At 39.9% G+C, this 24,933-nt stretch overlaps 2 protein-coding genes across 12 annotated transcripts in view; one reads left to right on the forward strand and one right to left on the reverse strand.

Moving 5' to 3' along the window:
* Nucleotides 1–24,933, reverse strand: part of ARL13B (ARF like GTPase 13B) — a 79,251-nt gene that overhangs the window by 32,776 nt on the left and 21,542 nt on the right. The gene's annotated exons all lie outside the window — the stretch shown is intronic.
* Nucleotides 8,271–23,580, forward strand: STX19 (syntaxin 19). The gene is made up of 2 exons (XM_077820683.1): nucleotides 8,271–8,301; nucleotides 21,512–23,580. Exon 2 carries the CDS (start codon nucleotides 21,567–21,569, stop codon nucleotides 22,458–22,460), a length of 894 nt encoding a protein of 297 aa, XP_077676809.1. The 5' UTR covers nucleotides 8,271–8,301; nucleotides 21,512–21,566; the 3' UTR covers nucleotides 22,461–23,580.

Below are 24,933 nucleotides of genomic sequence, written 5' to 3' on the forward strand. Positions count from 1 at the left end.
TTTTCTTCCATTAAATGCGCCATCATTACATGTCAATGTGTGTCCATCTTCCCAATACACAAATACTAAAACTCTTGAAAATTGTAATACTATATAACAGGGATAGGCAACCTTTGGCATGAGGCCCTCCAGGGTAAGCACCTTGGCGGGCCGGGCCCATTTGTTTACCTGCCATGTCTGCAGGTTCGGCAGATTGCAGCTCCCACTGGCTGGGGTTTGCCGCTCCAAGCCAATGGGAGCTGTGGGAAGCAGTGGCCAGCACATCCCTCAGCCCGTGCCATTTCCTGCAGTCCCCATTGGTTTGGAGCAGCGAAACCCGCCCAGTGGGCGCTGCGATCAGCCGGACCTGCAGACACGGCAGGTAAACAAACCAGCCCGGCCCACCAGGGGGCTTACCCTGGCGAGCCCTGTGCCAAAGATTGCTGATCCTTGCTATATAATGTGATGTACTTTTCTCAATTTTACCATAATTGTATCTGAGTGAAACAGTATGCAGAGAAGCACGCGAGAACACTTACTTTGAGGTTTGCAAATAATCCTAACTTTAAATGTTTCAGAAAAAGCATTTATTGAAGAGACCTTTTTCTTAGTCGTCTTTTTCCAGATCCATAACTAAGATAAACATGCAATCAGCTGTTTGACAGTTTTCTGAGGCGCCTACAGTCACACAAATAGATTATTGCTTACTAAAAAAACAAATGCAGAGACACAGATGTAATCCAAACTATCTTCTGTAAAACTAGACAACAAGAAACAACGCAAGTCACACAAATTCACTGATTCATTTTAAAATTTTAATGTTGGAAGATTTCCTAGGTTATTTAGTGGGACTTTAACATGTTAAATTGGCAAATTTTTTAAAAAAAACAACCACTTATTTAGCTTTTCTTGAATGCCTCAGGTTCCAAAAGGATTGAACAAATAGTCTGATGACATCAGTACAACGAATAATAGTTCTCTGAGCCACCACATTGCTATTAAAAGATCGGTGGCAACACAATATGGCATTTTCCCTCCCTTTACCTGTTTTAATTAAAAACTAATAATTCTTGAAACCTTCCACCATGGCAATACTGCTCCTTGGCAAATCTCTTTCAACTGTGAGATTGCCATTTAGCAATATATTTCCCTGGCGTTATTTTCCTCCTCCTGAAAGCGACAGTAACTATCTACTGTGCTTGTAGATGATGCAGAACATTTTGGGATACAAGCATAAATCAAAGTAATGTTATTTTGAACTTTCTGTAACTGCTATGATTCTATACTAAATAGAAAACCAGCAACAGCAAAGAACACTGCATAGCAGCAAGAAGTCTGAAAATTACACCCCCCTCTCCTTAATATATTTCATTAAAAGTAATTATATTTTGAAATGAGCACCATCAAAAAGTCTTTCACAATCCTCCCATTGCGATGAAACTTGTATATGAATTTTTGAAAAAAAACCCCAACAACTGTCACCTCCACAAAGGCAAGACACTACATTTGTTTGTTGTTACATTTGAGGAGCCAAATACCATATCTCCATAGCCAATACCATAGCCTGTGCTTTGGACCCATTTCATTCCTGACTGGAGAAAGCCAGTGCTTAAGAACTGGTTCAACTGTTGGCAGAAACTGTCAGCACCTCTTTAAGGGCAGGTTGCCAGCTTTTGTTAATCTACGTACTTTAGTTACAGAACTATTCATGTTACTGGTGCTGCACTAGACAGAATTGGCAGATCACCTGGTGAGGGATTAAGAGCAATACGGCTACAGATAGACTCAGCTGCCTTCAATACCATTGATTATAGGGTGTAGCTGGCTTGTCTGCAAACTCACAGAAAAGACAGATGGAGCTGCAATTTGGCAATTTAATTCCCATCAGGGAAATGCCAGAGGCAACAGAAAAGCAATAACTTAGAACTACCCACTGCTCTCATATGAGAGTTTCTACAGGGCTCCATTTTGCTCCCACATCTTGTTCAATTGGTGCATAGAGCCAACAATGTTTTCAGCATGCTCAAATGACCCCCAGCTCTATTCCTCTCTTATCCAATCTAGCCAGTGCTATTAAATGCCTTACTCAAGATATGGTGAAGACTGGGAAATGAATGAGAAGCTGAAGTTAAATCCAAGAGAAAATTGCGATGATGCTGGAAGGTTGGGGAAAGTAACCAGGAAATAAGGTGACAATTACAACCGCTTCCTTAACTGAAGGTGTACATCTACAGTTTGTTACAAGAATTCAGTCTGGAAGTACTGTTGGATCCACAGCATCTCCCATCCATGCCTGGGCCAGAAATTGTGATATGTTTAGACACAGATCTTGCTGCCATGATTTACCAATTGTCACTCTGAGATTAGATTACTGCAGTGTGCTCTTGATTACTGCATCTTAATTCAAAGTGCACTGAACCTGGTACAGAATGTGACAGCCCTCTTGGACTATGGCTACATTACGATATGGCTATGCCCCTACAGCCTTGACACTAAAAAGCATGCAGCGTAGCTGCTGTTCGTCGGCAGGAGAACGCTCTCCTGCCGACAAACAACTTACACCCCGCACAAGCGGTAGCAGCTTTGTCGGCAGAAGAGCTCTCCTTCCAACGAAGTGCTGTTCTGACCGGCACATTTGTTGTTCGGGGGTGTGTGTGTGTGGTTTTTTTTAAACACCCCTGAATGACAAAAGTTTTGCCAATGAAGTGCCAGTGTAGACAAACCCTTGGTGAGCATGCACCATTTCGTATGACACCTGTGCTTTATGATTTGCACTGGTTTCCAGGTGGAGTTTTAACATGACACCCAAAATGACAGACCAATTCTCGCCTCTCACCACACTATTCTAATTGCAGTTGGTGGAGGCATTCAGACAGGATCCCACTGAAAGAAAGGAAATTGTTGGCTGGGTATGTATCCTCCATTAGCAGACCTCAGCTGTGAAGGGCACTCTTTCCTCTCCTTCAAAATAACCCAAATCTGTTGACATTCAGAGCATGCAAAGTCTATCTTCATACACAAAATTTTGTCATGCAATAAGGACCAATTCTAGCTGGGATTCGGGGGGTGGGGAATACTTATGATTACATCTCTTATTGGTCATTTTCTAATTGAATGGCTACTCCTCTTTCTGTTATAGGTGTGTAGAGACCTTTCATTATACATTAACAAATCTTTAAAACGGTAAATTTTAAATTTGGTTTCCTGTTAATTTTTTCCTTCATTGTGACTGAACATTCGTTTGCTCATAAACAAGAAAGAAATCTCCTTGTAAAGATGAGTGTCAATATCTTAGACAGAGATTAAGAAAAATATTTAAAGGAACACTAAGCTTCCAATGAAAACAGTTTTTAAACAAATCAACATTCCCCGATATGCTTGAAACACAGCAGCATTAAAAACCTAAAAGTACAACTGACTTGACTTCCATTGTCCAAGTGCGAGAAGCATAAAAAAAAAAGTAAACAAAGAGCATAAATGGTGACACGGAACGTTGAGTGCATAGGTACAACAATACTTACAACATATGATTTTTAAATTGAAAGTGCACCCTTTAAATTAAGACCTTTTTAAATTATGTGAAAGTCACCCACTGACTTACTGAATTCCGTCTTAGCCCATGTTTACACTGGGTTTACATAAAAGGTTTTCCGTATAGAGCTACACAGCAAACCCTCCTAGCATAGATGCAACTTATATCAACACCAGCACGCCTTTGCTGGTTTGGCAAACAAAATGAGCTCTACTTGCACATGCACGGTTATGCCAGTATAACTGCATCTACACTAGGGCTTTCGCCCGTATAAAAAAGGCTGCCAAAAAAAAAAAAAAAAAAAACCCAAAATCACCCCCCGCCCCCCCCCACCCGACATTACTGTATCAGCACAGCGTTTAGTATAATGTGATGCTTTCTCAGGACACCCAGGACTGAGAGTCACCTTGTTATCCTGCACTCATGAAAGAGTCTTTCTTGTGGTAGCTGGTTGTCAGCACCTGTACTCCAATTGCCTTTCACCCACTAAGACAAGGTGGGTGAAGTAATATCTTTTATTGGACCAACAATAAAAAATTACTTCACCCATCTTGTCTCTCTAGTACCCTGGGACCGACACAGCAACAAGTGCACTGTTTTCACTCAACCTCTCCCCTCAGGACTCTGCCAGTCCTACTTTACTTTGCAGTTTAACAATAGGTGCATCCAACCCTCGAAACCCCAGCGATAGCTCAGTGGTTTGCGCATTGGCCTACTAAACCCAGGGTTGTGAGTTCAATCCTTGAGGGGGCCATTTAGGGAAAATGGGGCAAAAACTGGGGATTGGTCCTGCTTTGAGCAGGGGGTTGGACTAGATGACCTCCTGAGGTCTCTTCCAACCCTGATATTCTATGAAGACTTTTCCCTGTAGTATCTAGCCCAAGGGTGAGCAAACTACGGCCCACAGGCCGCATCTGGCCTGTCAGATGTTTTAATCTGACCCTCGAGCTCCCGCAGGGGAGCAAGGTCTGGGGCTTGCCCTGCTCCAGCACTCCACCCGGAGAATGGGGTCGGGGGCTGGCCCCAGTCTGCGCATGCCATGGCACCACATGGCTCCTATGTAGGGGCAGCCAGGGGGCTTCGCACACTGCCCCCACTCCAAGCACTGCCACCACAGGCAATGGGAGCTGCAGGGGTGGCATCTGTGGATGGAGAAGCATGCAGAGCTGGCTGGCAATGCCTACACCAGTGGGGAGACACGCTGCTACTTCTGGGAACTGCTTGAGGTAAGCGTCACCTGGAGCCTGTACCCCTGACCTCCTCCCAAGCTCCAACCCCCTGTCCCAGCCCTGATCCCCCTCCCACCCTCCGAACCCTCTGTCCCAGCACAGAGCACCCTTCTGTGCCCCAACCTCCTCATCTCCAGCCCCACCCCAGAGCCCACACCCCTAGCAGGAGCCCTCACACCCTCCCACACTCCAACCCCCAATTTCGTGAGCATTCTATGGCTCGCCATACAATTTCCATATCCAGAGGTGTCCCTCCGGCCAAAAAGTTTGCCCACCCCTGGTCTAGCCCCTCTGACTAGAACTCTCAGTAATTACCAGGCTCACTACTGCAAAGGGAATAGCATACATACAAAAGCTTGTTTGATTCAACGGAGTATCAGCTCTCACGTAACACAGAACTTCAATCAATTTAAAGTGAAAACAAGTATATTAATGAAGTTTAAGATTTAAGAGACAGTGAGCAAGGCTAATAAGAACAACAGGTTACAAATAAAACAAACGTAGAACATGATTTCTAGAGACTACAACTCAGCGGCTGCAATCCTTGTCTGAAGCAGTCTTATCTCACCTAAGCCTTTTCTGCAGTGTTTCAACCCAGGTTGGTTGAGATCCTGTTTTCATGAATGTAATAAACTGCCAAGTTACCCACTCACGTGCAGAATAAAAGAAGGGTCCTGGTTCCTTCCTTTTATGACCCCAAAGTCCACTGTTTTTGTCCCCAGAGTCAGGATGACTCCTTGTGATTTCCTTACTGGGGTGCTGGCTCCAAGGTGTCTTCCATACTCTGGTTTGTTTCACATTCTCCGCTGACCTGTTTTTCCTGTTGACTTTCACATGTAAATAGGACTCTGGTTAGTCGCTAAGGTGCCACAAGTACTCCTTTTCTTTTTGCGAATACAGACTAACACGGCTGCTACCCTGAAACCTGTGTTGACCTTACAATATTTAATTTACACTGGGGACAGGGATAGTTGAATACACATGATCTGGTCTGGCAGAAGACCTGTTTGTCAACTCTCCCTTGTTATAGACTTTTAAAACATTATGTCAGTATAAATACACACAGTTCTTTACATACTGTCAGTACATTCCACCATATTAATGATCAGCATGTCCTCGGCTTTCACTTGCTAGCTCACATGATATCCTTTACAGATAAATACTGTGAAAGCAGTGTGTTGGTACAGTGAGTGTGTCAGGGCTGAGAACAGTTGCTGTTACAGAACATGGAACCCTTTGCCAGTTGGATTCTTGGGAACACATATAGACATGACCTTAAAACTAGACTATAAACTATTCAGTGTATCTCCTCATGTGTTTGTGTAGCTCCAAGCACAAGAGACCCATGATCCATGACCCCAAAGCACTACCGTACGTACAGGCTAGGAGCTAAACTTTTGCCTAGAGACTGTAGCTCAAGGTGTATTTGCACACATGGCTTCTAAACAAGACAGTGTATGGGGCATTTTGCACAAAAGATATTCTTCAACTGAATGTAAATTGAAAATGGAGGGGTGGGGGAGAGGGAGCGAATAGCATGTGGGAATGACAATCTTGTGAGCGCCACCCTGGGTATGGTAAATAGCTACTACACAACACTACAATGTCCAAAAAGCTGGCAGGAGATGATCTGGTTGCAGGACACCATCTAGAATATTTAGAAAACAGAGGATGAACAAATGTAAACATTCTTTTATAGTAATAGAGAAATAAAATTCTAGCTTCAATGTTAAAGTAGGTCCCGTCCTCATTGACAACCCCTTGAGGAGAATTTAAAAGGTAGCTTCACAGAAATACTATTCTTATACCTAAGGTCAGCCCAGTCAACTAAGGACATCAAATATGAAGCGAAACTTATTTTCCCACACACACTGACATAAGCCTAGCCATGACAACTAAAAGGAAGGAGATTGCTGAGGACAAGATTTTTTTAAAAAATGGGTACCTAAGTTTAGGCTTCTAAGTCTGTCATTTTGCACCTGAACATCCGGTCTCATTTTCAAAAATGTTGGCCACCCAGCATTTCCCAGTGCACTTCACTTGGAGCTGCTGGATGCTCAGAGCTTTTGTAAACCAGGCCACTGAATCAAGTGCATAATAGACAAGGGACCCTAACCTTAGGAATCCTCACTATTTTCCACCTCTTTTCCCACCTCTGCAGCATGGGGAGCAGGTCACTTGTTTTGATCAAGTGAGATATACCCACATAATACTTTCCCTGCCATTGCAAGGGCCTTGAGCATTGATACACCTCAGCACCTCCACCTATTCTCTGCCTCTGGAACACGTTGTATCACACTGTAATACTTTGGTCTAAATGGGTTGTTGGATTTAGTGTGCAGCTGCCGGGTGGTGTTGGTGACCTGTGACATGGAAGAAGTCAGACTAGATGATCTGATGGTCCCTTCTGGCCTTAAACTCTGAATATTTGGACAAAGTATTGAGGCTTCTATACCTGGCATAAGTAACAATTACATAAGAAGTGAAATAACTAAGTATTTATCTCTGTTGGACAAGGTAAAGATCCAGAGAAGAGGACACAACTGGTGAAGAGAACTGATTAAGATGATACAACCTACAAATGCTTGGAGGGAATAGATTTTTACTGGTAAAGGTTGGCAAACATTGATTTCATCATACACAAATCGATGAAAAAATATTTCCATTAACGATAATCAAAACTTACAGATGGGCAAAGTAAGAAAAATGCTGCTTGAGAATTTAGTTTGAAGCATATTTACTTTGTACACTTTGACATGTGATGCTGACAATTTGGGTTTTAAATGGGTATAAGCTTTAACTTTAATTCGTCATTAAATAATTATCTGACCCCCATAATTTCCCACAGCTGTGAAAATTTAAAATTGATAAAAATAAAAAAAACTTATAAACAAACACTGATATTATCCATTGAAATAAAAAATAAATGAAAATTGAATTCTGACAAGCCTAAACATGTTCCTGTGTTATCTTTCGACTCAATTTATGAACTGAGTTAAAGACTTAAAATACTGACTGTTGGGGGGCCTACGCTTCCAAACTAGTTTTGTGAATAGGTCAGTGAGCCTTCCTCCCCCGCTTCAATGCAGAACTTCAATTCCTGTTCAAGGAGGTTTTTGGTTTTTATTTTGTTTTAAATGAATATTGTACTTCCAGCCTACAAATAATGTGTCTAAGAAGCTAGTCACAGGAACTTTCTGCTATTGGTCAATTATAATAAAATGAACCTCCTCTAACGCAAGGCTGAGTCTCCAACTGGCAGAACCAGATTCCTCAAGAGTAAAGTAACCAGTTTGCTCTTCTACTGTAGTACTACTTGCAAGGAGTCAGCTTTTCATACCACAGCTCTCCGAGATGCACCCTCCAGACCATTATTTAAGAACCAGGAGGAGCAGGCATGCAGAAACTGTTTAACAGAAAGGCACCCAAGACACATTACTTAAGCAAATGGTCAAAGTCATACTTTTCAGGATACACTGAATTTCACCCTTAGAAGTAGGATTCCAGCACCGAAGAACAAAACAAAACAAAAGACGACTGCCACCAGCACAGCATTATAAGGTAAACAGTTGGTTTTATTTTGCATTAACAGTTGCAAATATTACAGAAACAGTTTGCAGTACAGTTTAAAATGAAATAACTAAGTGTGAAGATACACAAATAGAGGCTGTCTCCCCTGCTCAGAATTTGACAGTGCTACTAGTAAATATGCTCTCAACAATTCTACTGCTCATGTATATGGATGCTAATTTGTGAGACAAGTTTTAATGCATAAATGTATTTTTCTGGAAGTGTGCCAGAATTACCTTAAAGGAAAGGACTTGCTTTCAATTTTTCAAGTCAGTAGAATCGTTAATTAGGAAGGTTCATGTTTTAAAACTGCGAGAGGCATACATGAAAACATACCTGAAGTGATAAACCAGCAGAGTTCTTCACTCAGTTTATCAAATTAAGTTTACCAAGTGAAAAACTGCATACACAGAAGAGCACGCTTATTTTATTTTAATTTTATATTAAGATACTTGGGTTTCTTTTAAGATTGCATATTAACATTTACTTCTGCATATGTTAAAGTCAAAGCACTAAAACTTGTAGATCAATTAGGATTTTTATGATGACTAGAGCTTTTGAACTTTATTTGAAGAGTCATGGGAAAGGGAGTGTTTGTGCACATTTAGTAGTACTGACATCATGCATCTGGCATTTAAGAAAAGTATTGCTGATACACAGACGAGCATTGAGTAAAAAGTTCTGTTCACCTATAGGCAAAATCTGAATGTCTCATAATAATACAAAGTAACTTACTCCTTGATTTGCCTATTTCTAAAATTTAAGACACGTGAGCCACAGAAACATGAATGCTACATGTTTCTGAAATCCAACAGATGGTTTAGTGGATTAATCAAAATATGGAAAAAGGACACTCTCACATTAATGTCATGTTGCACATTTTCGTATTTATATCTGAAGTTCCATCATACATGAATGAATTTTACAAAACCCGTTTTACTTTTCTCTCTTTTTTTGCCCGTCTCTCAGCTTGGCTCAAGATCCAGTGATTTTCATGCATAAGTACAATGCTGAAATGTAAATACTGAAAGGGTTTATTGACTCCTATCTTGCCAATGGATTTTCTTTAAGTAGTATCTTAAAAACATTTCTATGTGGAATAATTTTTGTAAAAGCCTGTGACTACAGAACCTAAAATTTTGGACCCAATTTGACTTCACAAGATAAATCATGTATTGCCTTCAAATGTGATTCTCCCTAATTGATTCTAAAGCCTTTGTACTTCCCAAAATTCTAAAATACTGCCCATCAAAAACCATGAACACTGAAGGGTACCACAAATTCAGAAAATGTACAGTATCAGAAATGCTAGCAATAGCAGAAGTAATTCAATAGGAATGGCTTTCCATGAGCAACAGTGGTTTCATTTACAGATCACGGATACTGGTCTCTCTCTCCCCTCCGCCAAGGTAGTGTATTAACCAAGATTCTTACCATATGTAATGGGAAAAACAAAGGAGAGGTACGTGCATGTGTATGCACAGAGGAGATCTGATCATAACAGTGATCTGCAAAGGAAAAGCAAGTCTGTTATGCTTTTCTGCACTTCATGGTATATAGAGGCAGCCTGAATGTATTACTTGTATTAATAATTCATAATTAAAATAAATGCATTTATGTATTTATTTTTAAAAAGGTGTTCAATTTGGTTTTGTTGTTGTTTATAACATTAGAAATTCTGGTCTTCTCTACCTTGTTCTTCCTGCAAGGCCATATGGACAACAAATAGAATGACTTACTCCTACTAATACCAAGAAAGTGAAACCTCAGCAATTAAGACAGGAAAGGATTTTTATTCCCTGTTTACACTGTGTTTTTCATTTATGCCTATTTAACTCAAACACCCAGCCTAGAGTTGAGAGAAAAGATTTCTTTAGATTCCACATCCCTGCCCCTTCAACTAAGGGCTTAGTAAGTTCCCCTGCAATTTTTTAGTCTTCCAATGAAATCTCTGGCAAAGTCATAGAAGACAAGACTATATTGATGGCATTTCTAACATATAAAACAAACATACAAAAACCTCACACTTTCAGTCCTCCTTATATATTATGACAGAACGAGAAAGCAAGCCTCCTTTGATTCCCATCTCCTCTCTTTGCAGAACACCTTTAACAGATATTAACCAAGTAAAATATTACAAAATTAAACTAGCTAATCTAAAATTGATTTTTAGCTATAAGTAGTCTCCTACCTTCTATTTCCAAAACAACAGACTCAGTTTACAGTGTGTTCTGGATTTGCTGAGAAGTGTGACAGTCACATAATCCACCAGTGCTTTTTTTGTACTTACCAATAAATTGGCACTGGTATTTCTTTCTCAAATACAGTGAATTATACTACTTTACCTCTCAAACTGGGCCTTCTGTACCTTCACTTTTAAAGCAGAACTCCCCTTTTAAAATAGTGAGTTATCCTGAAAAACTGGTTTCAGAGTAACAGCCGTGTTAGTCTGTATTTGCAAAAAGAAAAGGAGTACTTGTGGCACCTTAGAGACTAACCAATTTATTTGAGCATAAGCTTTCGTCAGCTACAGCTCACTTCATCAGATGCATACCTGATGAAAAACTGGTGGCATGATATGCCTTGAAGTAAGGTGCTGCAGTACCATCCACCTGCTATGGGGATGGAATGAAGAGTTTGTATACATGCATTTGGAAGGAGATTAAAGAGAATCAACTTTATCCAATTCAAGATTCCCCCCAGCCAACACCACCACCTCTAAGTATAGGATATACTTAGAAATATAGTAATAATCTTTCTATGTCTTAGTTTTATTTGTAGCCATTTCTAGTGCAGCTCCTTTCTTAGGCTACCACTTGAAGTAATCATGCTAATGACAATTCTAACTCTTTTCAGAGTTAATAGCCGTGTTAGTCTGTATTCGCAAAAAGAAACGGAGTACTTGTGGCACCTTAGAGACTAACCAATTTATTTGAGCATAAGCTTTCGTGAGCTACAGCTCACTTCATCGGATGCATACTGTGGAAAGTGTAGAAGATCTTTTTATATACACAAAAAGCATGAAAAAAATACCTCCTCCCACTCCACTCTCCTGCTGGTAATAGCTTATCTAAAGTGATCACTCTCCTTACAATGTGTATGATAATCAAGGTGGGCCATTTCCAGCACAAATCCAGGGTTTAACAAGAACGTCGGGGGGGGGGGGGGGGGGAGGGGGAAGGGGTGTAGGAAAAAACAAAGGGAAATAGGTTACCTTGCATAATGACTTAGCCACTCCCAGTCTCTATTCAAGCCTAAGTTAATTGTATCCAATTTGCAAATGAATTCCAATTCAACAGTTTCTCGTTGGAGTCTGGATTTGAATTTTTTTTGTTGTAATATCACAACTTGTCTGTAATCGCGTGACCAGAGAGATTGACGTGTTCTCCGACTGGTTTATGAATGTTATAATTCTTGGCATCTGATTTGTGTCCACTTATTCTTTTACGTAGAGACTGTCCAGTTTGACCAATGTACATGGCAGAGGGGCATTGCTGGCACATGATGGCATATATCACATTGGTGGATGTGCAGGTGAACGAGCCTCTGATAGTGTGGCTGATGTTATTAGGCCCTGTGATGGTGTCCCCTGAATAGATATGTGGGCACAGTTGGTAACGGGCTTTGTTGCAAGGATAGGTTCCTGGGTTAGTGGTTCTGTTGTGTGGTATGTGGTTGCTGGTGAGTATTTGCTTCAGGTTGGGGGGCTGTCTGTAGGCAAGGACTGGCCTGTCTCCCAAGATTTGTGAGAGTGTTGGGTCATCCTTCAGGATAGGTTGTAGATCCTTAATAATGCGTTGGAGGGGTTTTAGTTGGGGGCTGAAGGTGATGGCTAGTGGCGGTCTGTTATTTTCTTTGTTAGGCCTGTCCTGTAGTAGGAGACTTCTGGGAACTCTTCTGGCTCTATCAATCTGTTTCTTCACTTCCGCAGGTGGGTATTGTAGTTGTAAGAATGCTTGATAGAGATCTGGTAGGTGTCATCGTCCGGACCCATGGAAAAGAAGCCCTTCAGGAATTCCACCATGATTTCAACAATTTCCATCCCACCATCAACCTCAGCCTGGTCCAGTCCACACAAGAGATCCACTTCCTGGACACTACAGTGCTAATAAACGATGGTCACATAAACACCACCCTATACCGGAAACCTACTGACCGCTATTCCTATCTACATGCCTCCAGCTTTCACCCTGACCACACCACACGATCCATCGTCTATAGCCAAGCTCTGTGATACAACCGCATTTGCTCCAACCCCTCAGACAGAGACAAACACCTACAAGATCTCTATCAAGCATTCTTACAACTACAATACCCACCTGCGGAAGTGAAGAAACAGATTGATAGAGCCAGAAGAGTTCCCAGAAGTCTCCTACTACAGGACAGGCCTAACAAAGAAAATAACAGACCGCCACTAGCCATCACCTTCAGCCCCCAACTAAAACCCCTCCAACGTATTATTAAGGATCTACAACCTATCCTGAAGGATGACCCAACACTCTCACAAATCTTGGGAGACAGGCCAGTCCTTGCCTACAGACAGCCCCCCAACCTGAAGCAAATACTCACCAGCAACCACATACCACACAACAGAACCACTAACCCAGGAACCTATCCTTGCAACAAAGCCCGTTACCAACTGTGCCCACATATCTATTCAGGGGACACCATCACAGGGCCTAATAACATCAGCCACACTATCAGAGGCTCGTTCACCTGCACATCCACCAATGTGATATATGCCATCATGTGCCAGCAATGCCCCTCTGCCATGTACATTGGTCAAACTGGGCAGTCTCTATGTAAAAGAATAAATGGACACAAATCAGATGCCAAGAATTATAACATTCATAAACCAGTCGGAGAATACGTCAATCTCTCTGGTCTCGCGATTACAGACAAGTTGTGATATTACAACAAAAAAAATTCAAATCCAGACTCCAACGAGAAACTGTTGAATTGGAATTCATTTGCAAATTGGATACAATTAACTTAGGCTTGAATAGAGACTGGGAGTGGCTAAGTCATTATGCAAGGTAACCTATTTCCCTTTGTTTTTTCCTACACACACCCCCCCCCCCCCCCGACGTTCTTGTTAAACCCTGGATTTGTGCTGGAAATGGCCCACCTTGATTATCATATACATTGTAAGGAGAGTGATCACTTTAGATAAGCTATTACCAGCAGGAGAGTGGGGAGGGGGAGGTATTTTTTTCCATGCTTTGTGTGTATATAAAAAGATCTTCTACACTTTCCACAGTATGCATCCGATGAAGTGAGTTGTAGCTCACGAAAGCTTATGCTCAAATAAATTGGTTAGTCTCTAAGGTGCCACAAGTACTCCTTTTCTTTTTGCGAATTCTAACTCTTGTTTCACTTAGAACAACTTACCCTGTGAATCATTCCTGCCTCACTTCTGAATCCTATTCCTATTTACTGGGAGTGTTTTCTCAAAGCTCTCCACCCTGTACTATTTGAATCATGACTCATGACTTTGAATCAAACAGGCTCTATCCAGAGAGAACTCTGAGTTCAACACAAGGATTCCAAACTTCAGGCTGAAGGGTGGGCAGACAGACAGAGAGACAATAGATTGTAACTGGTATTTTCCTATGTCTATGCACAGGATTTAAACTATATGTAAACATGTTATAAAGGAGAAGGAACTGGAAACCTTCCACAGACAAAAGACTGAAGACTTAATAATCCAGCTCTAGCCTTGTAGAAATTGGGTAATGGGATATAAAGCCTTTCACCTGTAGCTCATTGGATTCTATTTGACCCAGATCATACCAAGAGCTAGTTCAGTGGCCAATGTAAAGAGAATTGGTGGGTTTAGTCTACTTCCTCATATAACTGTGTCCATAAAAAAAAAAAAAAAACTTGTCAGCTTTGTTAGCAGTAGCATCTCAGGGGCCATGGGTTGGTTCATCATGAATGTTTAAGATCTCTCTCACCCGCAAAGGCAGAGCAGTACAGAAAGTTACACTACTTCTGCCTCTGCTATACTGCACTTGCATAGAGAACTTCATTGTGGAGTCAGCATACAGTTGATGTGTGCTCTTTGCACAGTGCCATTCTTTTGATAAAAATACTGAAAGTTGTCTGGAAAGTTGTCTCTCACATGACGGTAAAGCTCTGTTTCATGGTTACAATGTCAGCATTCTGGTCTGGCAGCTGTGAAATGGGACCAAGCACTAGTTGGCAATCTACAGAGTATATTTTTAGTCTCCAGTTGTATAAGTCAGAAGAGCAAGCCTTGAATGGTCTGGGTAGCTACCAGATGCTACAGAAATTAAATGCATTGATTTTACCCATCTCCCATGCTACCCGGTTTTATTGCCCTCGAAGTATAGCAGTGGCTGAGCTTCCAAAATAGTCACCACTGCAGCGGAGGTTTGCCTAATTTTCATTGGGGGAGTTGTGTGATTTGCAGTTGTGGTATTATATTTGCAACAATCAAGTAAAGGTGCAGCTACTCCATTTTGTAGCCACAAATGAACTGAAAAAAGGTCAGCATCTCCATTACTCATTTTGAAAACCCTGTCAGTTTTTTTTAAAAGAGGCACTGACAACATTAAGACATTTTTAAAGTTAGGATATTAGTTATGGTAAAAGCCACGTTAGAAACTTTAAAAAGCTCCATTCTGGTTTCTAATTAAGTTTATCCACTCCCATTACACAGCTTGCCTGTTTCAGCAGTTAGTAAAAGAGTGGTTTGTCAGTCTGGACTTCCAGGTGCAGTGTTCATTTAACAGCAAGAGGCCATCTCGAGGCTGCTAGTGTTGAGTTCTGGAAGTCCATACTGCATGCACTTCTCACTTTCCATTACCCAAAGAAACAGTGAGATACAGCACAAATGCTATCTTTATGCGTGGGAATTGTGATTATTATTATTATGGCAATGTTTAAAATAAAGGATCCAGAACTTGCAGGTTCTAATCCAAATCCTGGTTTTGCCAATGACTCAATGTGTACAAGATACTTCACTTCTTATCTCAGTTTCCCCAACTGTAAACAGAGGCAATAAGATGTTTACGTCACAGGAACATGTGGAGAATCAGCTGTTATAGAGCACTTTGAAGGCATAAAAGCTTACACAGACTATAACTCACAACAGCCACCATTTCTTCCCATTCCACTAATGTTAGAGCTTCAGCCCATTCTCAACCCTGTACTATCTCAGCTGCTCACAATCCCCTCCTCCACCCAACATCTCAAGGCTAGCAATCTACAGTAATTCTCATGCTTCCCAGAACATAATGGCTTCACAAAATTCTGCAGTTTCCTCTCCTGGAGTTTACCAGTCCCTCAGAAATCCTAAAATCCTTACCATTATGTCCAAAGAAATCACTTTTTTCCCTGTCTGTCACATCCAGAACCTCCCAAACCCCCCTCAAACAACCCCCTCATTAATACCACTAGTCCTTCCAGCTCTTAAAGCTTGTTCCTTGTTTTCCCCTCAAACCTGTCCTCTACTCCGACTCCCAGTTTGACACACTGCACCCAATACCATCACTTTTCCTCAAAACCTACTCATGCTAATTGCCAAGTATCTAAATACACCCCTCTCTGCTTACAGCAGAGTCCTGTTCCAGGCACCCTCTATCAACAACCCTATAAGGAGTCAGTGGCAGAGCCTACCTGCAGCAAGCTAGGACAGCTGTATGGACAAATAGCCCCCAAAGCACTCGCTCTAGTATGATCCCAATTCCTTTGTGCCAGTTGGACGTCACATTCTTAACGTAAGCCTCAAGCATCAGCATTTTTAACGTAAGCATTATTGCCTGCTACTGGTTACTTTTTCAACACAATGGACAACGATGTTGCACTATAAATATGAAGTGCAGTTTAACACACTATAGCAACCTTCAGTATATAAAGCCTGTCATAGCGAGTATGTTTTTTCAGGCTGAACAACCTTCACAGAGTCCCTCTGTTTGCTACATTCCTTTTATTGCACAACATATAACACACACACACAGAGATACCCAGAGTGTTTATCGTGAATAATTCATTTTTTACAATATGCACAAATGCAGCGTTTTAAAAATAGAAGCTGGTCTAACTGGACTGAATTTGGCATAGAAACAGAAAATGTGACCCGTTCCAATACAATTTAAGAATAGCTATTTTTCCATGAACATCAGCTCGTTTAACATTTTAAAGCAGTGACTTTTTTTAATAGAGTAAAGATTCATCAAGCCTGCTTACCATTTTATAAACAAAAAAATTAGCTTGAAAATCCCGTAAGCAAGGTGTTTTAAATTAAAAAAAGAAAACCTATGCCTGCACTTAATTTTTCTTCTGTATCTACTTTAATGCAGCATTTGGGATAACGTCACTGGAAGATTTTACAGAAAAATGTTGAAAGCATAACAATTTTTTCTCCAATTCTGTGAGAAAATACACAAGCAAAGCTGCTGAACAAACTGAAAATTCAGATCTAATATAATTTTTCCCATGTGGAGCAAAAAGTATTTTAACTATAGGCATTTCAAATGTTGCACATCTCACTGAGCCTATTCTTGCACTACTAATATGAGACACCTAAGAATGACGACTTGGACTCTAGACCACACTACACTCTTAAAACTTTGCTCCCAGTCACTGTGCTCAAAAGTGACTGTCATGCAGGGTTCTTCTCTCTCATATAGTCTACAGCGTTGTTTCTGAACACAGTTGTAATATAGCTTGGAACCATGTTAGAAATGGATACCAACTGTGTTTACAGCCATTTAAATCTGCACTGTTTGATTGAAAATACTGAGCACTTACACCGCTTGTTTTGAGCCACAACATAAATGAGACTACCAGCAATTACACAATCTGCCTATCCCCCACTTCAACTTGTCAACTGTATTTACCTGAAATTTCTGACTCTGCATTTTTCTTAGTTGCCAACACACTGACAAGCTTAACTGGCAAGCAGTGTTTGCAGGCAGGGACTAGGCTGTTAGGATGTAAGATATGGAACTAAGTTTCAATTGCTTACATTCCATTCCCACTAAGGCTGTAAAGTAAAAGCACAAAGTCGTCCAATTATTAACAGCTATTTAAAGTGGTTTCCTCTTAACTCTGTGAGTTTAATATTTGAACACTAATTGCTCAGTCTGTGAGTGCATGGGGAAAGATAGGAGACTGGTATTCTGAATATTCCAGTACACAGTCCCAGGACATTCATACACTATCACTACATTTTCCTATAAAGAAGTGTGCGTTCGCCAATTTGAAGATAATGTCACTCAAATACTTGGAAACTAAGTAGACAGTTGTTTAAAGATATACAAAACACATACAAAATCCAAAAACAGTGTTTTTCTGCTATTGCATGTTTACACTAACAGAGTTGGCAGCCAACTTTTAATATGGTTATAACTGGTTTTGAAGGGGTAACATGGTGACTGCTTGTTTTAAAGTTTTCCAACAATTAACTGCAAATCATTCAGCTTCACAAAAGCTCTATCTTGCCACCCCATTACCACCAATGGTGTGCCCTTATAACTTGCCTTTTAATTATAGGCTTCTTAAATCATACTAAATTAACATGGGTCAACAGACGTGTTAGGTTATGCTAAAACAGATTTTCAGGTCACTTCTCTGAAGTTTTATTCAGCACTCCTGATTACTTTCACATGCCCCAATCTGAACTTTCCCTGGAGCAGTCTAAATGGTGCCAAGCAATTCTGAAACATTTCAAAAGAATGTTATCTCTAACAAATCACGTCTTCTACTATGGGCAGATGTACAGTAAGTTTAGCAATGCTAAGGAATTATTGTAACATGAATACATCATGCAAGGGCTTCTTTGCTTTGAGCAAAATAATGTTTTCCAGTAGATTAACAGGCTTGCCTGAACTTAAGTCTCTGTACATTACCAAAACACTGACACTGGTGGATTTGTTGGCTCTTAGAAAATTATTACATTGTATCACAAAAAACTATAAGATAGCAGCAAAAACCAAGAAAAAACAAGGAGAGCAGGAGGAGATTACCAATGCAAGGATACAGTATCTATCTCTTCTCCAATTACTTATGGCCCGCAGCAAAAAGTCTTAACACAGTTTACATTTATGGTTGGGTTTGATTTCCTGTTAAATCTTCCTGTGGACAGGCATATTTAAGTTTGTTGGAAATATATTCCCAAGCGTTTAGTTTCATAACTTTTCATTATGCAAAAATGTATTTAGGGACCTTAAGTGTAGACTAGGGATCAGAGAAACTACAACTGTACTATTATTTAAGGTGTTCACACTACTGTGTAAATATGTACAAAAGGTATGTTGCATACTGACAATTTATAGGAATCACTCCTTCGCTGTCATTACGTGTGTCACTGCTTCGATGATATATAAACACAGTGAACTTGATTGTTAAAGATCTTCACTTTTTTTAAAAACATCAGTATATAAAAAGTTATCTTATCACCACCAAAAAAAGAGCCAAAATGGCACTACATTCCACTAGTTTACACTTACTAACTGTGGAGGCAACTCTTTACGCAGTAACTCTAAGCAATTTTGAATTATTTGAAGGTTATAGAGTTGAATCTTGGCAGTATGATGGTGAACTCTGATAACGTTTTTAAAGCCCTTCTGTAATGTAACTTGCTTCATATATTCTAATGTGTTCTGATCTAATTGGTGAAGTTCATCTGAAGATTAATCTTGTGCAAAATGTAGACTTCAATTAAGAGCGGTGGGAAATTTTCAAGATAGGATGCAGTTGAACTCCCCCTATTAAGTCCATAGAAAGGGAGATGTAGTGTCCCAGTCTGCACAAATCCTCCATTTTTGCCACTAGTGAGAAGTTTATCCTAAAGGTAAAGGTAACAGAGAGTAAACCTACCTAAATGCTAACTGTTAGAACATTTGGATCATCTCTGTAGACGCAATGAAAAGGATTTCAGAGCCAAACAACAAACCATGACTGTAGTCATGGTACTGTGTATAATTATGTAAGGACCAGTGAACAATTTACAATAAGTTTTCATCATTTATCCTTTGTCACAGCAGGCAGTAATGACCTCTATAGCTAAGGACGCACAGAAGTTGATTTTACAACCCCATTATCACATGCTCCTCTCTTCCTTCAGTCTTTACCTCTTACTTTGAAATTTTCCATTCTTGCTTTTTGCCAAATGGTAAGTTTTTTGGAAAATTTGAGCAAAACATTAGTTATTTTTGAGTTCAAGGAGAGTGGGGGAGTGTTGTGTTTTTCTTCAGTGCACATGATGAGAAATTTCTACTAGCCAAACTTTAATAAAAACAGTACTACAACACTAGTTGGTTGATATCTGAGTTGACATTCCAAATGTACATACCTGTTTTGCTGACTAGACCTATGGTTCCTGATCATTCACAGAAAAGATTATAAACATAATTTAATCCAGAAGTGATCTACCCTTGGTAATTTGTTGCTCTGTTACATCTAACGTAGACGTATTACATTGACAACTCGTTATCCTGATAGACAAAGCAGCAGTTTGGAATCAACATGAACAAATTTAGACATTAAAGAAAATCCTAACTTTGTTTAGATATAAACAATTTATTTTCCATTTTATATGTAGAATATATTTCCCATTCAACATATAAAGAATCTGTTAAAGAAAGCACTGAAAAGTCACTAACTTCACATTTAATGATGCTTGTGTAATTTACACTCCCAAGTGTAGTTATCTTCGGTTTATAATTTTAATATATTCCTCCTGTCTCAGATCTAGTATAATCAATGTTTAATTCCAGAAAAGTTTCAGAGTCATGTTGTAGATGTCCTCTGGAAAAATGTTTGGGCTGACTAAAGCTTTGAGACATTAAAATGAATTTTACACTAGTAGCTCCAAATATAAGGTCATCAGGTACTATACAACTTTCTCGTATTATGCTGTACTTGCACAAAAATCCTGAACTAGACAGTTACCCCAAGTCCTATTCCAGAGCAGTAGCTGGGAACGGAGATTCTACTGCAAAAACAATCCCATCAATTATTTTCTCCTTTGATGGGGGGGTGAGGGGTAGGAAGAGGAGAAGAAGGCTTAACAGCAGTAGCTCTGAAACAGCCACAAAAATGTCACTACATTAAAACATGTCAATTCCACATTTGAGATACCAGCCCATACAAGGTTTTTCACCACCCTGTTTAAGACTACTACTATTTGAAAGCCCCCATGAGTCTGTGAGCCAGCAATAAGCACAAGCAACACAAGCAGCCATCTGGGGCTCTGCTCCATGTAATGACCCGTACAGTATAACATTTAACTAAATACTTTAAAACTATTGCACACCAAAGACAGTGTAAGCTAAACATTCAAAGAAAGCTTCACTCCAAGAGTGCTGTTTTGTTAAAGTTGCGTCGTCAGACATTGGTTTCATTCCCTTTCAAAATCCTGTATTCGTAACTCTGAGGTTCTACTGTAATTCTAATAAAGGCAGAGAAAATCTTCCAACTACACTACCATGAATGCTGTATGCACCAAATACAACTTACAGAACAATAAAGGAATTTTAAAAGTAGCTACCCTTAGTTTAACTATACAGGCCTTGAAGGGGGGGTTGGGGGGGCAGAGATTTCTAAACCATGTTAAACAAAAGGCCTAAAATAGCTTTTCCAAACAAAAATGTTTCACTTTTAAAGGTCTAGCCTATAACATCCCAGGACTAGAAATTAAGGGCTGTGATGCCCATTGGGAAGCTGAGAAAGGTATAAAACTCCTGTTCTAATCCTGCAAATTCAGAGCTATGCTAGTAGGAATTTCACCTCACACTCCAAGAATTCATATTAAAATGTAAATTTAACAATTTTTTTCCCAAACATGCCCTACCTTCATTTTCTAATCAATTTTAATTTCTAGATACCAAATCATAAAACTACTGCTGTCCCAGGACTGAACAGCCCATCTTGGACTTCAGGCCAGTGTACATTTAGGGAGTAAATTCTGCACTGAAAACGCTGGGATATGCTCTTAACTGGCACCTGTTTGATGCAAGTCAAAGGCTTGCGGTTTTATGTTAACTGCAATTTATCGAATAGCTGTAATCACCAGATACAAGGTTTATTTAGTCAGACGCTCATATTCTCCCATTTGCTGCTTTTTTGACATCTTATCTCTGTGCACAGGAACAGCTCTCTGCCATCTGCATAGCCAGTTTGTGTGCAGATAATTGCTAAACAGGGATTTTGTTGTTGTTGTTACATTTAGGATTACAGTGACTTCAACTCATAAGGAAAGACAAAGTTAGCCTGCTGTTCCTTGCATGACGGAAAAAATGAAAGACCGCCTTCAAGAACTTAAACTGCGAGCAAAAGAACTGCAGCTAGCTGAACAGAACAGCTGTGCGCCTGGGGTGAAGGAAGACTACCAAGTAGAGTTTGAACAGCAAGCTATTATTTATGAGAAAGAGCCCATAACTGAGAGGCACCTAAATGAAATCCAGAGACTTCAGGACGAGATTAGTAACTTGGCAGATGATGTTCAAAAGTTTGGTCAGCAGCAGAAAAACCTCATGTCCTCAATGAGAAGGTTTAGTGTTATTAAAAAGGAGTCCAACATTACAAGAGAAATAAAAATTCAAGCAGAGCATGTAAGTAAATGCTTGGATGAACTGTCAAAAACAGTGAAGAAGTCTGAAAGCGAACACGGGCCATCTTCCGCCGTTGCAAGAATCCTTACATCTCAGCATGCATTCCTTTTCCTGCGTTTCCAAAACACCATGCTTTCATACAATGATGCTATAACAGCCAAGCAGGAGAAATGCAAGACATTCATTGTCCGCCAGCTTGACGTGGTTGGGAAAGAGGTCTCCGAGGAAGAAGTGAACGATATGCTTCAACAAGGAAAATGGGAGATTTTCAATGAAAATCTGCTTACTGAAGTCAAAATCACTAAAGCTCAACTATCAGAGATTGAACAAAGACACAAAGAATTGGTCAATCTGGAGAACCATATCAAAGACTTGAAGGAATTTTTTATCCAGATCTCGCTTCTGGTGGAGGAACAAGGAGAAATCATCAACAACATTGAAATGGGTGTAAACAATACTCAAGATTATGTTCAAACATCAAGAGAGAAGTTTAGACTTGCAGCCAGGTATAGAAAGAGAAACCTTTGTAAAACAATATGTTGCTGGTGTTGTCCATGCTGCAGATAACAAAAAGGGATGATTCTCAAATTTCGCAGGCTACCATTTTGCCAGTAGAACTTTTGCAGCAGCTCTGTGGGTTCCATTTACACTTCAGTTTGTTTCTGCTTACTCTCCCCACCTCGAGGGCTCTTTCCTTTTACGTCTGTGCATCTCACACTAAAAAAAAAAAAAAAAAAATCCTATCTGTGCCCCTGCAAGTGGCTCTTCCTGGCAGAACTAGAGAAGTAGTACCTAGGGATTCTCAGCAGTTTTTCTGCTTCTGTTAGGCTGTGGTAGAAGTGTTACATTGGAAACACAGATGAAGTGGAAAGATCACCTTTTCTGATCCTACCAACCCAGAGTAATCCTGCTTTACAAGAGGTTGTCCAGTGGAGCTGGTGGGTTATCACAGTGACCAGTGTGATATAAAGGCAAGGTCATAGGAGGTTCCGCCAGTGGTGCTGGGAAGTATTAACAGTATTGCTAACACCAAACATTCAGAAGTCATGTGTTGGGCCCCAAAAACCCTGAGAGTGGCTTAGTTATGTTTTTTAAAAACAAAATAAGTTTAAGGTTATTTTTATTTGCCTTCTGGTTTTTGAGCCTTCAGCTTGCATCTGAGTCATGTTTTCAGGCTTTTCTCAACAACTATGAGGGCAAGCAATTTTTTTTTTATTCTTTTTTTTTTAATTTGCAAGCTGAGATATCTATTTAATCACTTTTCTCCAGGAACTGAGGCTTTAAATTAAAACATCATATACAGCTAGAATCGTGGTAAAAGTCAAAAGTGTTGCCAACTGGAGAGGGGAACCACGCACATTTCTCCATTTATAAAATGTATGAATTATATTTCTGTCCAGAGTGAACGTGTGTGTCTATGATGTGTAATTAATGTGTCTATATCTTAATTATTTAAATATAAGGACTGAACTAAACAAAAGTTCAAGAAACCCTGCCTAAAATATTATTCTAATGAAGTGCACATTTTAACAAACACCACCTGTTTCCACAAGATCCCATGTGTTATAGATGTACATATTGCATTCTTATCTGTGAAAGAAATGTGTTACCAGTCCAGCTCTTCCTGCTAACACTGTAGGGATGTTTAATAAAACACTGTTTACTTCAAAGGAAAAAAACGCTTCTATTTTTTAATATGGAATAAAGCCCAGGTTTTCAACAAGCTATGAAAATAATTTTCCATCTAGGAGGAAGTAAATAGTGAAAGAATTTTGTTTCTGCTGTCCGTATTAGAACACAATAAGAGAAATATATAATATATTGCCAAGGTTTTGAGAGGAAAGAAAAAAAACAGGCACAGGGCTCAAAATGTGTAAAGATCCCTGGTCATATTTTGTCAAGCAAAGGCTGCTATTAATTGATGAAAGTAGAACGTATATAGACATTGTGAGACTTTGATGTGGACCGTTTATGTTGGTTAGCCAAGGTGCTTGAAGTATATGTGCACAACTAATAAAAACACAGGATCTTGTTAGGGCAGTTTACTAGAACATAAAATGGGCTTTCTATAGCCGCAGAGTTATACAGAAACGCTAACAGACAAGGAAAATACATTTTGGTTAGAAAAGTGCGTTAGACAGTCATGATTGTGTTACGCAACTATTTGATACATTAGCAGCTACAGTCCCTCGTTAACAAAATAGATCGCAGAAAAGAAAAATAACTTTCTGTCTTGAAAATACAACATTTCCCCTTGCCCTACCCAGCAATCTATTATAAGTCTCAAGGGCTATCACTGACATTTTTATGAAATTTACTCTCTCATTGCCATGCTTTCAAGCACTTAGAGAGAGAAGATCATTTTTAATAATGCCAGCAGGCTGGATATTTGTCTACATAATATGAGATCTAGACCCTCCCTCCCAATTAGAGCATAGGGGAATTTATGCACAAAAGAAGAAAAACCATTAGCATTAGAGATCTGTTTAAACTGCTACGACATCGATGAGAGAACTGACCCATATGAATCACATGAACACAAGTCTTACTTTCTATTACTCTAACTTATTTTCCACTGCTATTCACTGCATATAAAATATTGATTAGCCATTTAAGTGTTCCAACACTCTTACAAGACCTACGTTAGCAAAACAAGCTTAGCAAATTAAGCAGTAGTGTTGTATGGCAAAGAAAATGTAGTAGGTCAATGTCTTTAGATACTACTTCTAGCTATGGATAAAATAAAAAGCAGATGCCAACAGGATCTAAAGAGAGATGTCTTAAAAGGACATTAAACTCCAAGACATAATTATTACTGATAACCACATTCTGACGGGTTCCCCCTGGAGTGCCACTTGGAACTGGTGTAACACTGAGCCAGCCTGTGCTCCCTCTAACTGTATTGCTGTGACAAGCTGCAGACCCGCTCTCGGTCTCACATTTTCACCAGCATACATACACGTAGGGACACACCCAGCTGTTGTAACATGCAAAAAGGCTTTCTGACTACGCCATGCATGGGAAGGCTTCAGCAAAGGAA

The sequence above is a fragment of the Eretmochelys imbricata genome, chromosome 1 (genome assembly GCF_965152235.1).
Source record: "Eretmochelys imbricata isolate rEreImb1 chromosome 1, rEreImb1.hap1, whole genome shotgun sequence".
Taxonomy (NCBI): Eukaryota; Metazoa; Chordata; order Testudines; family Cheloniidae; genus Eretmochelys; species Eretmochelys imbricata.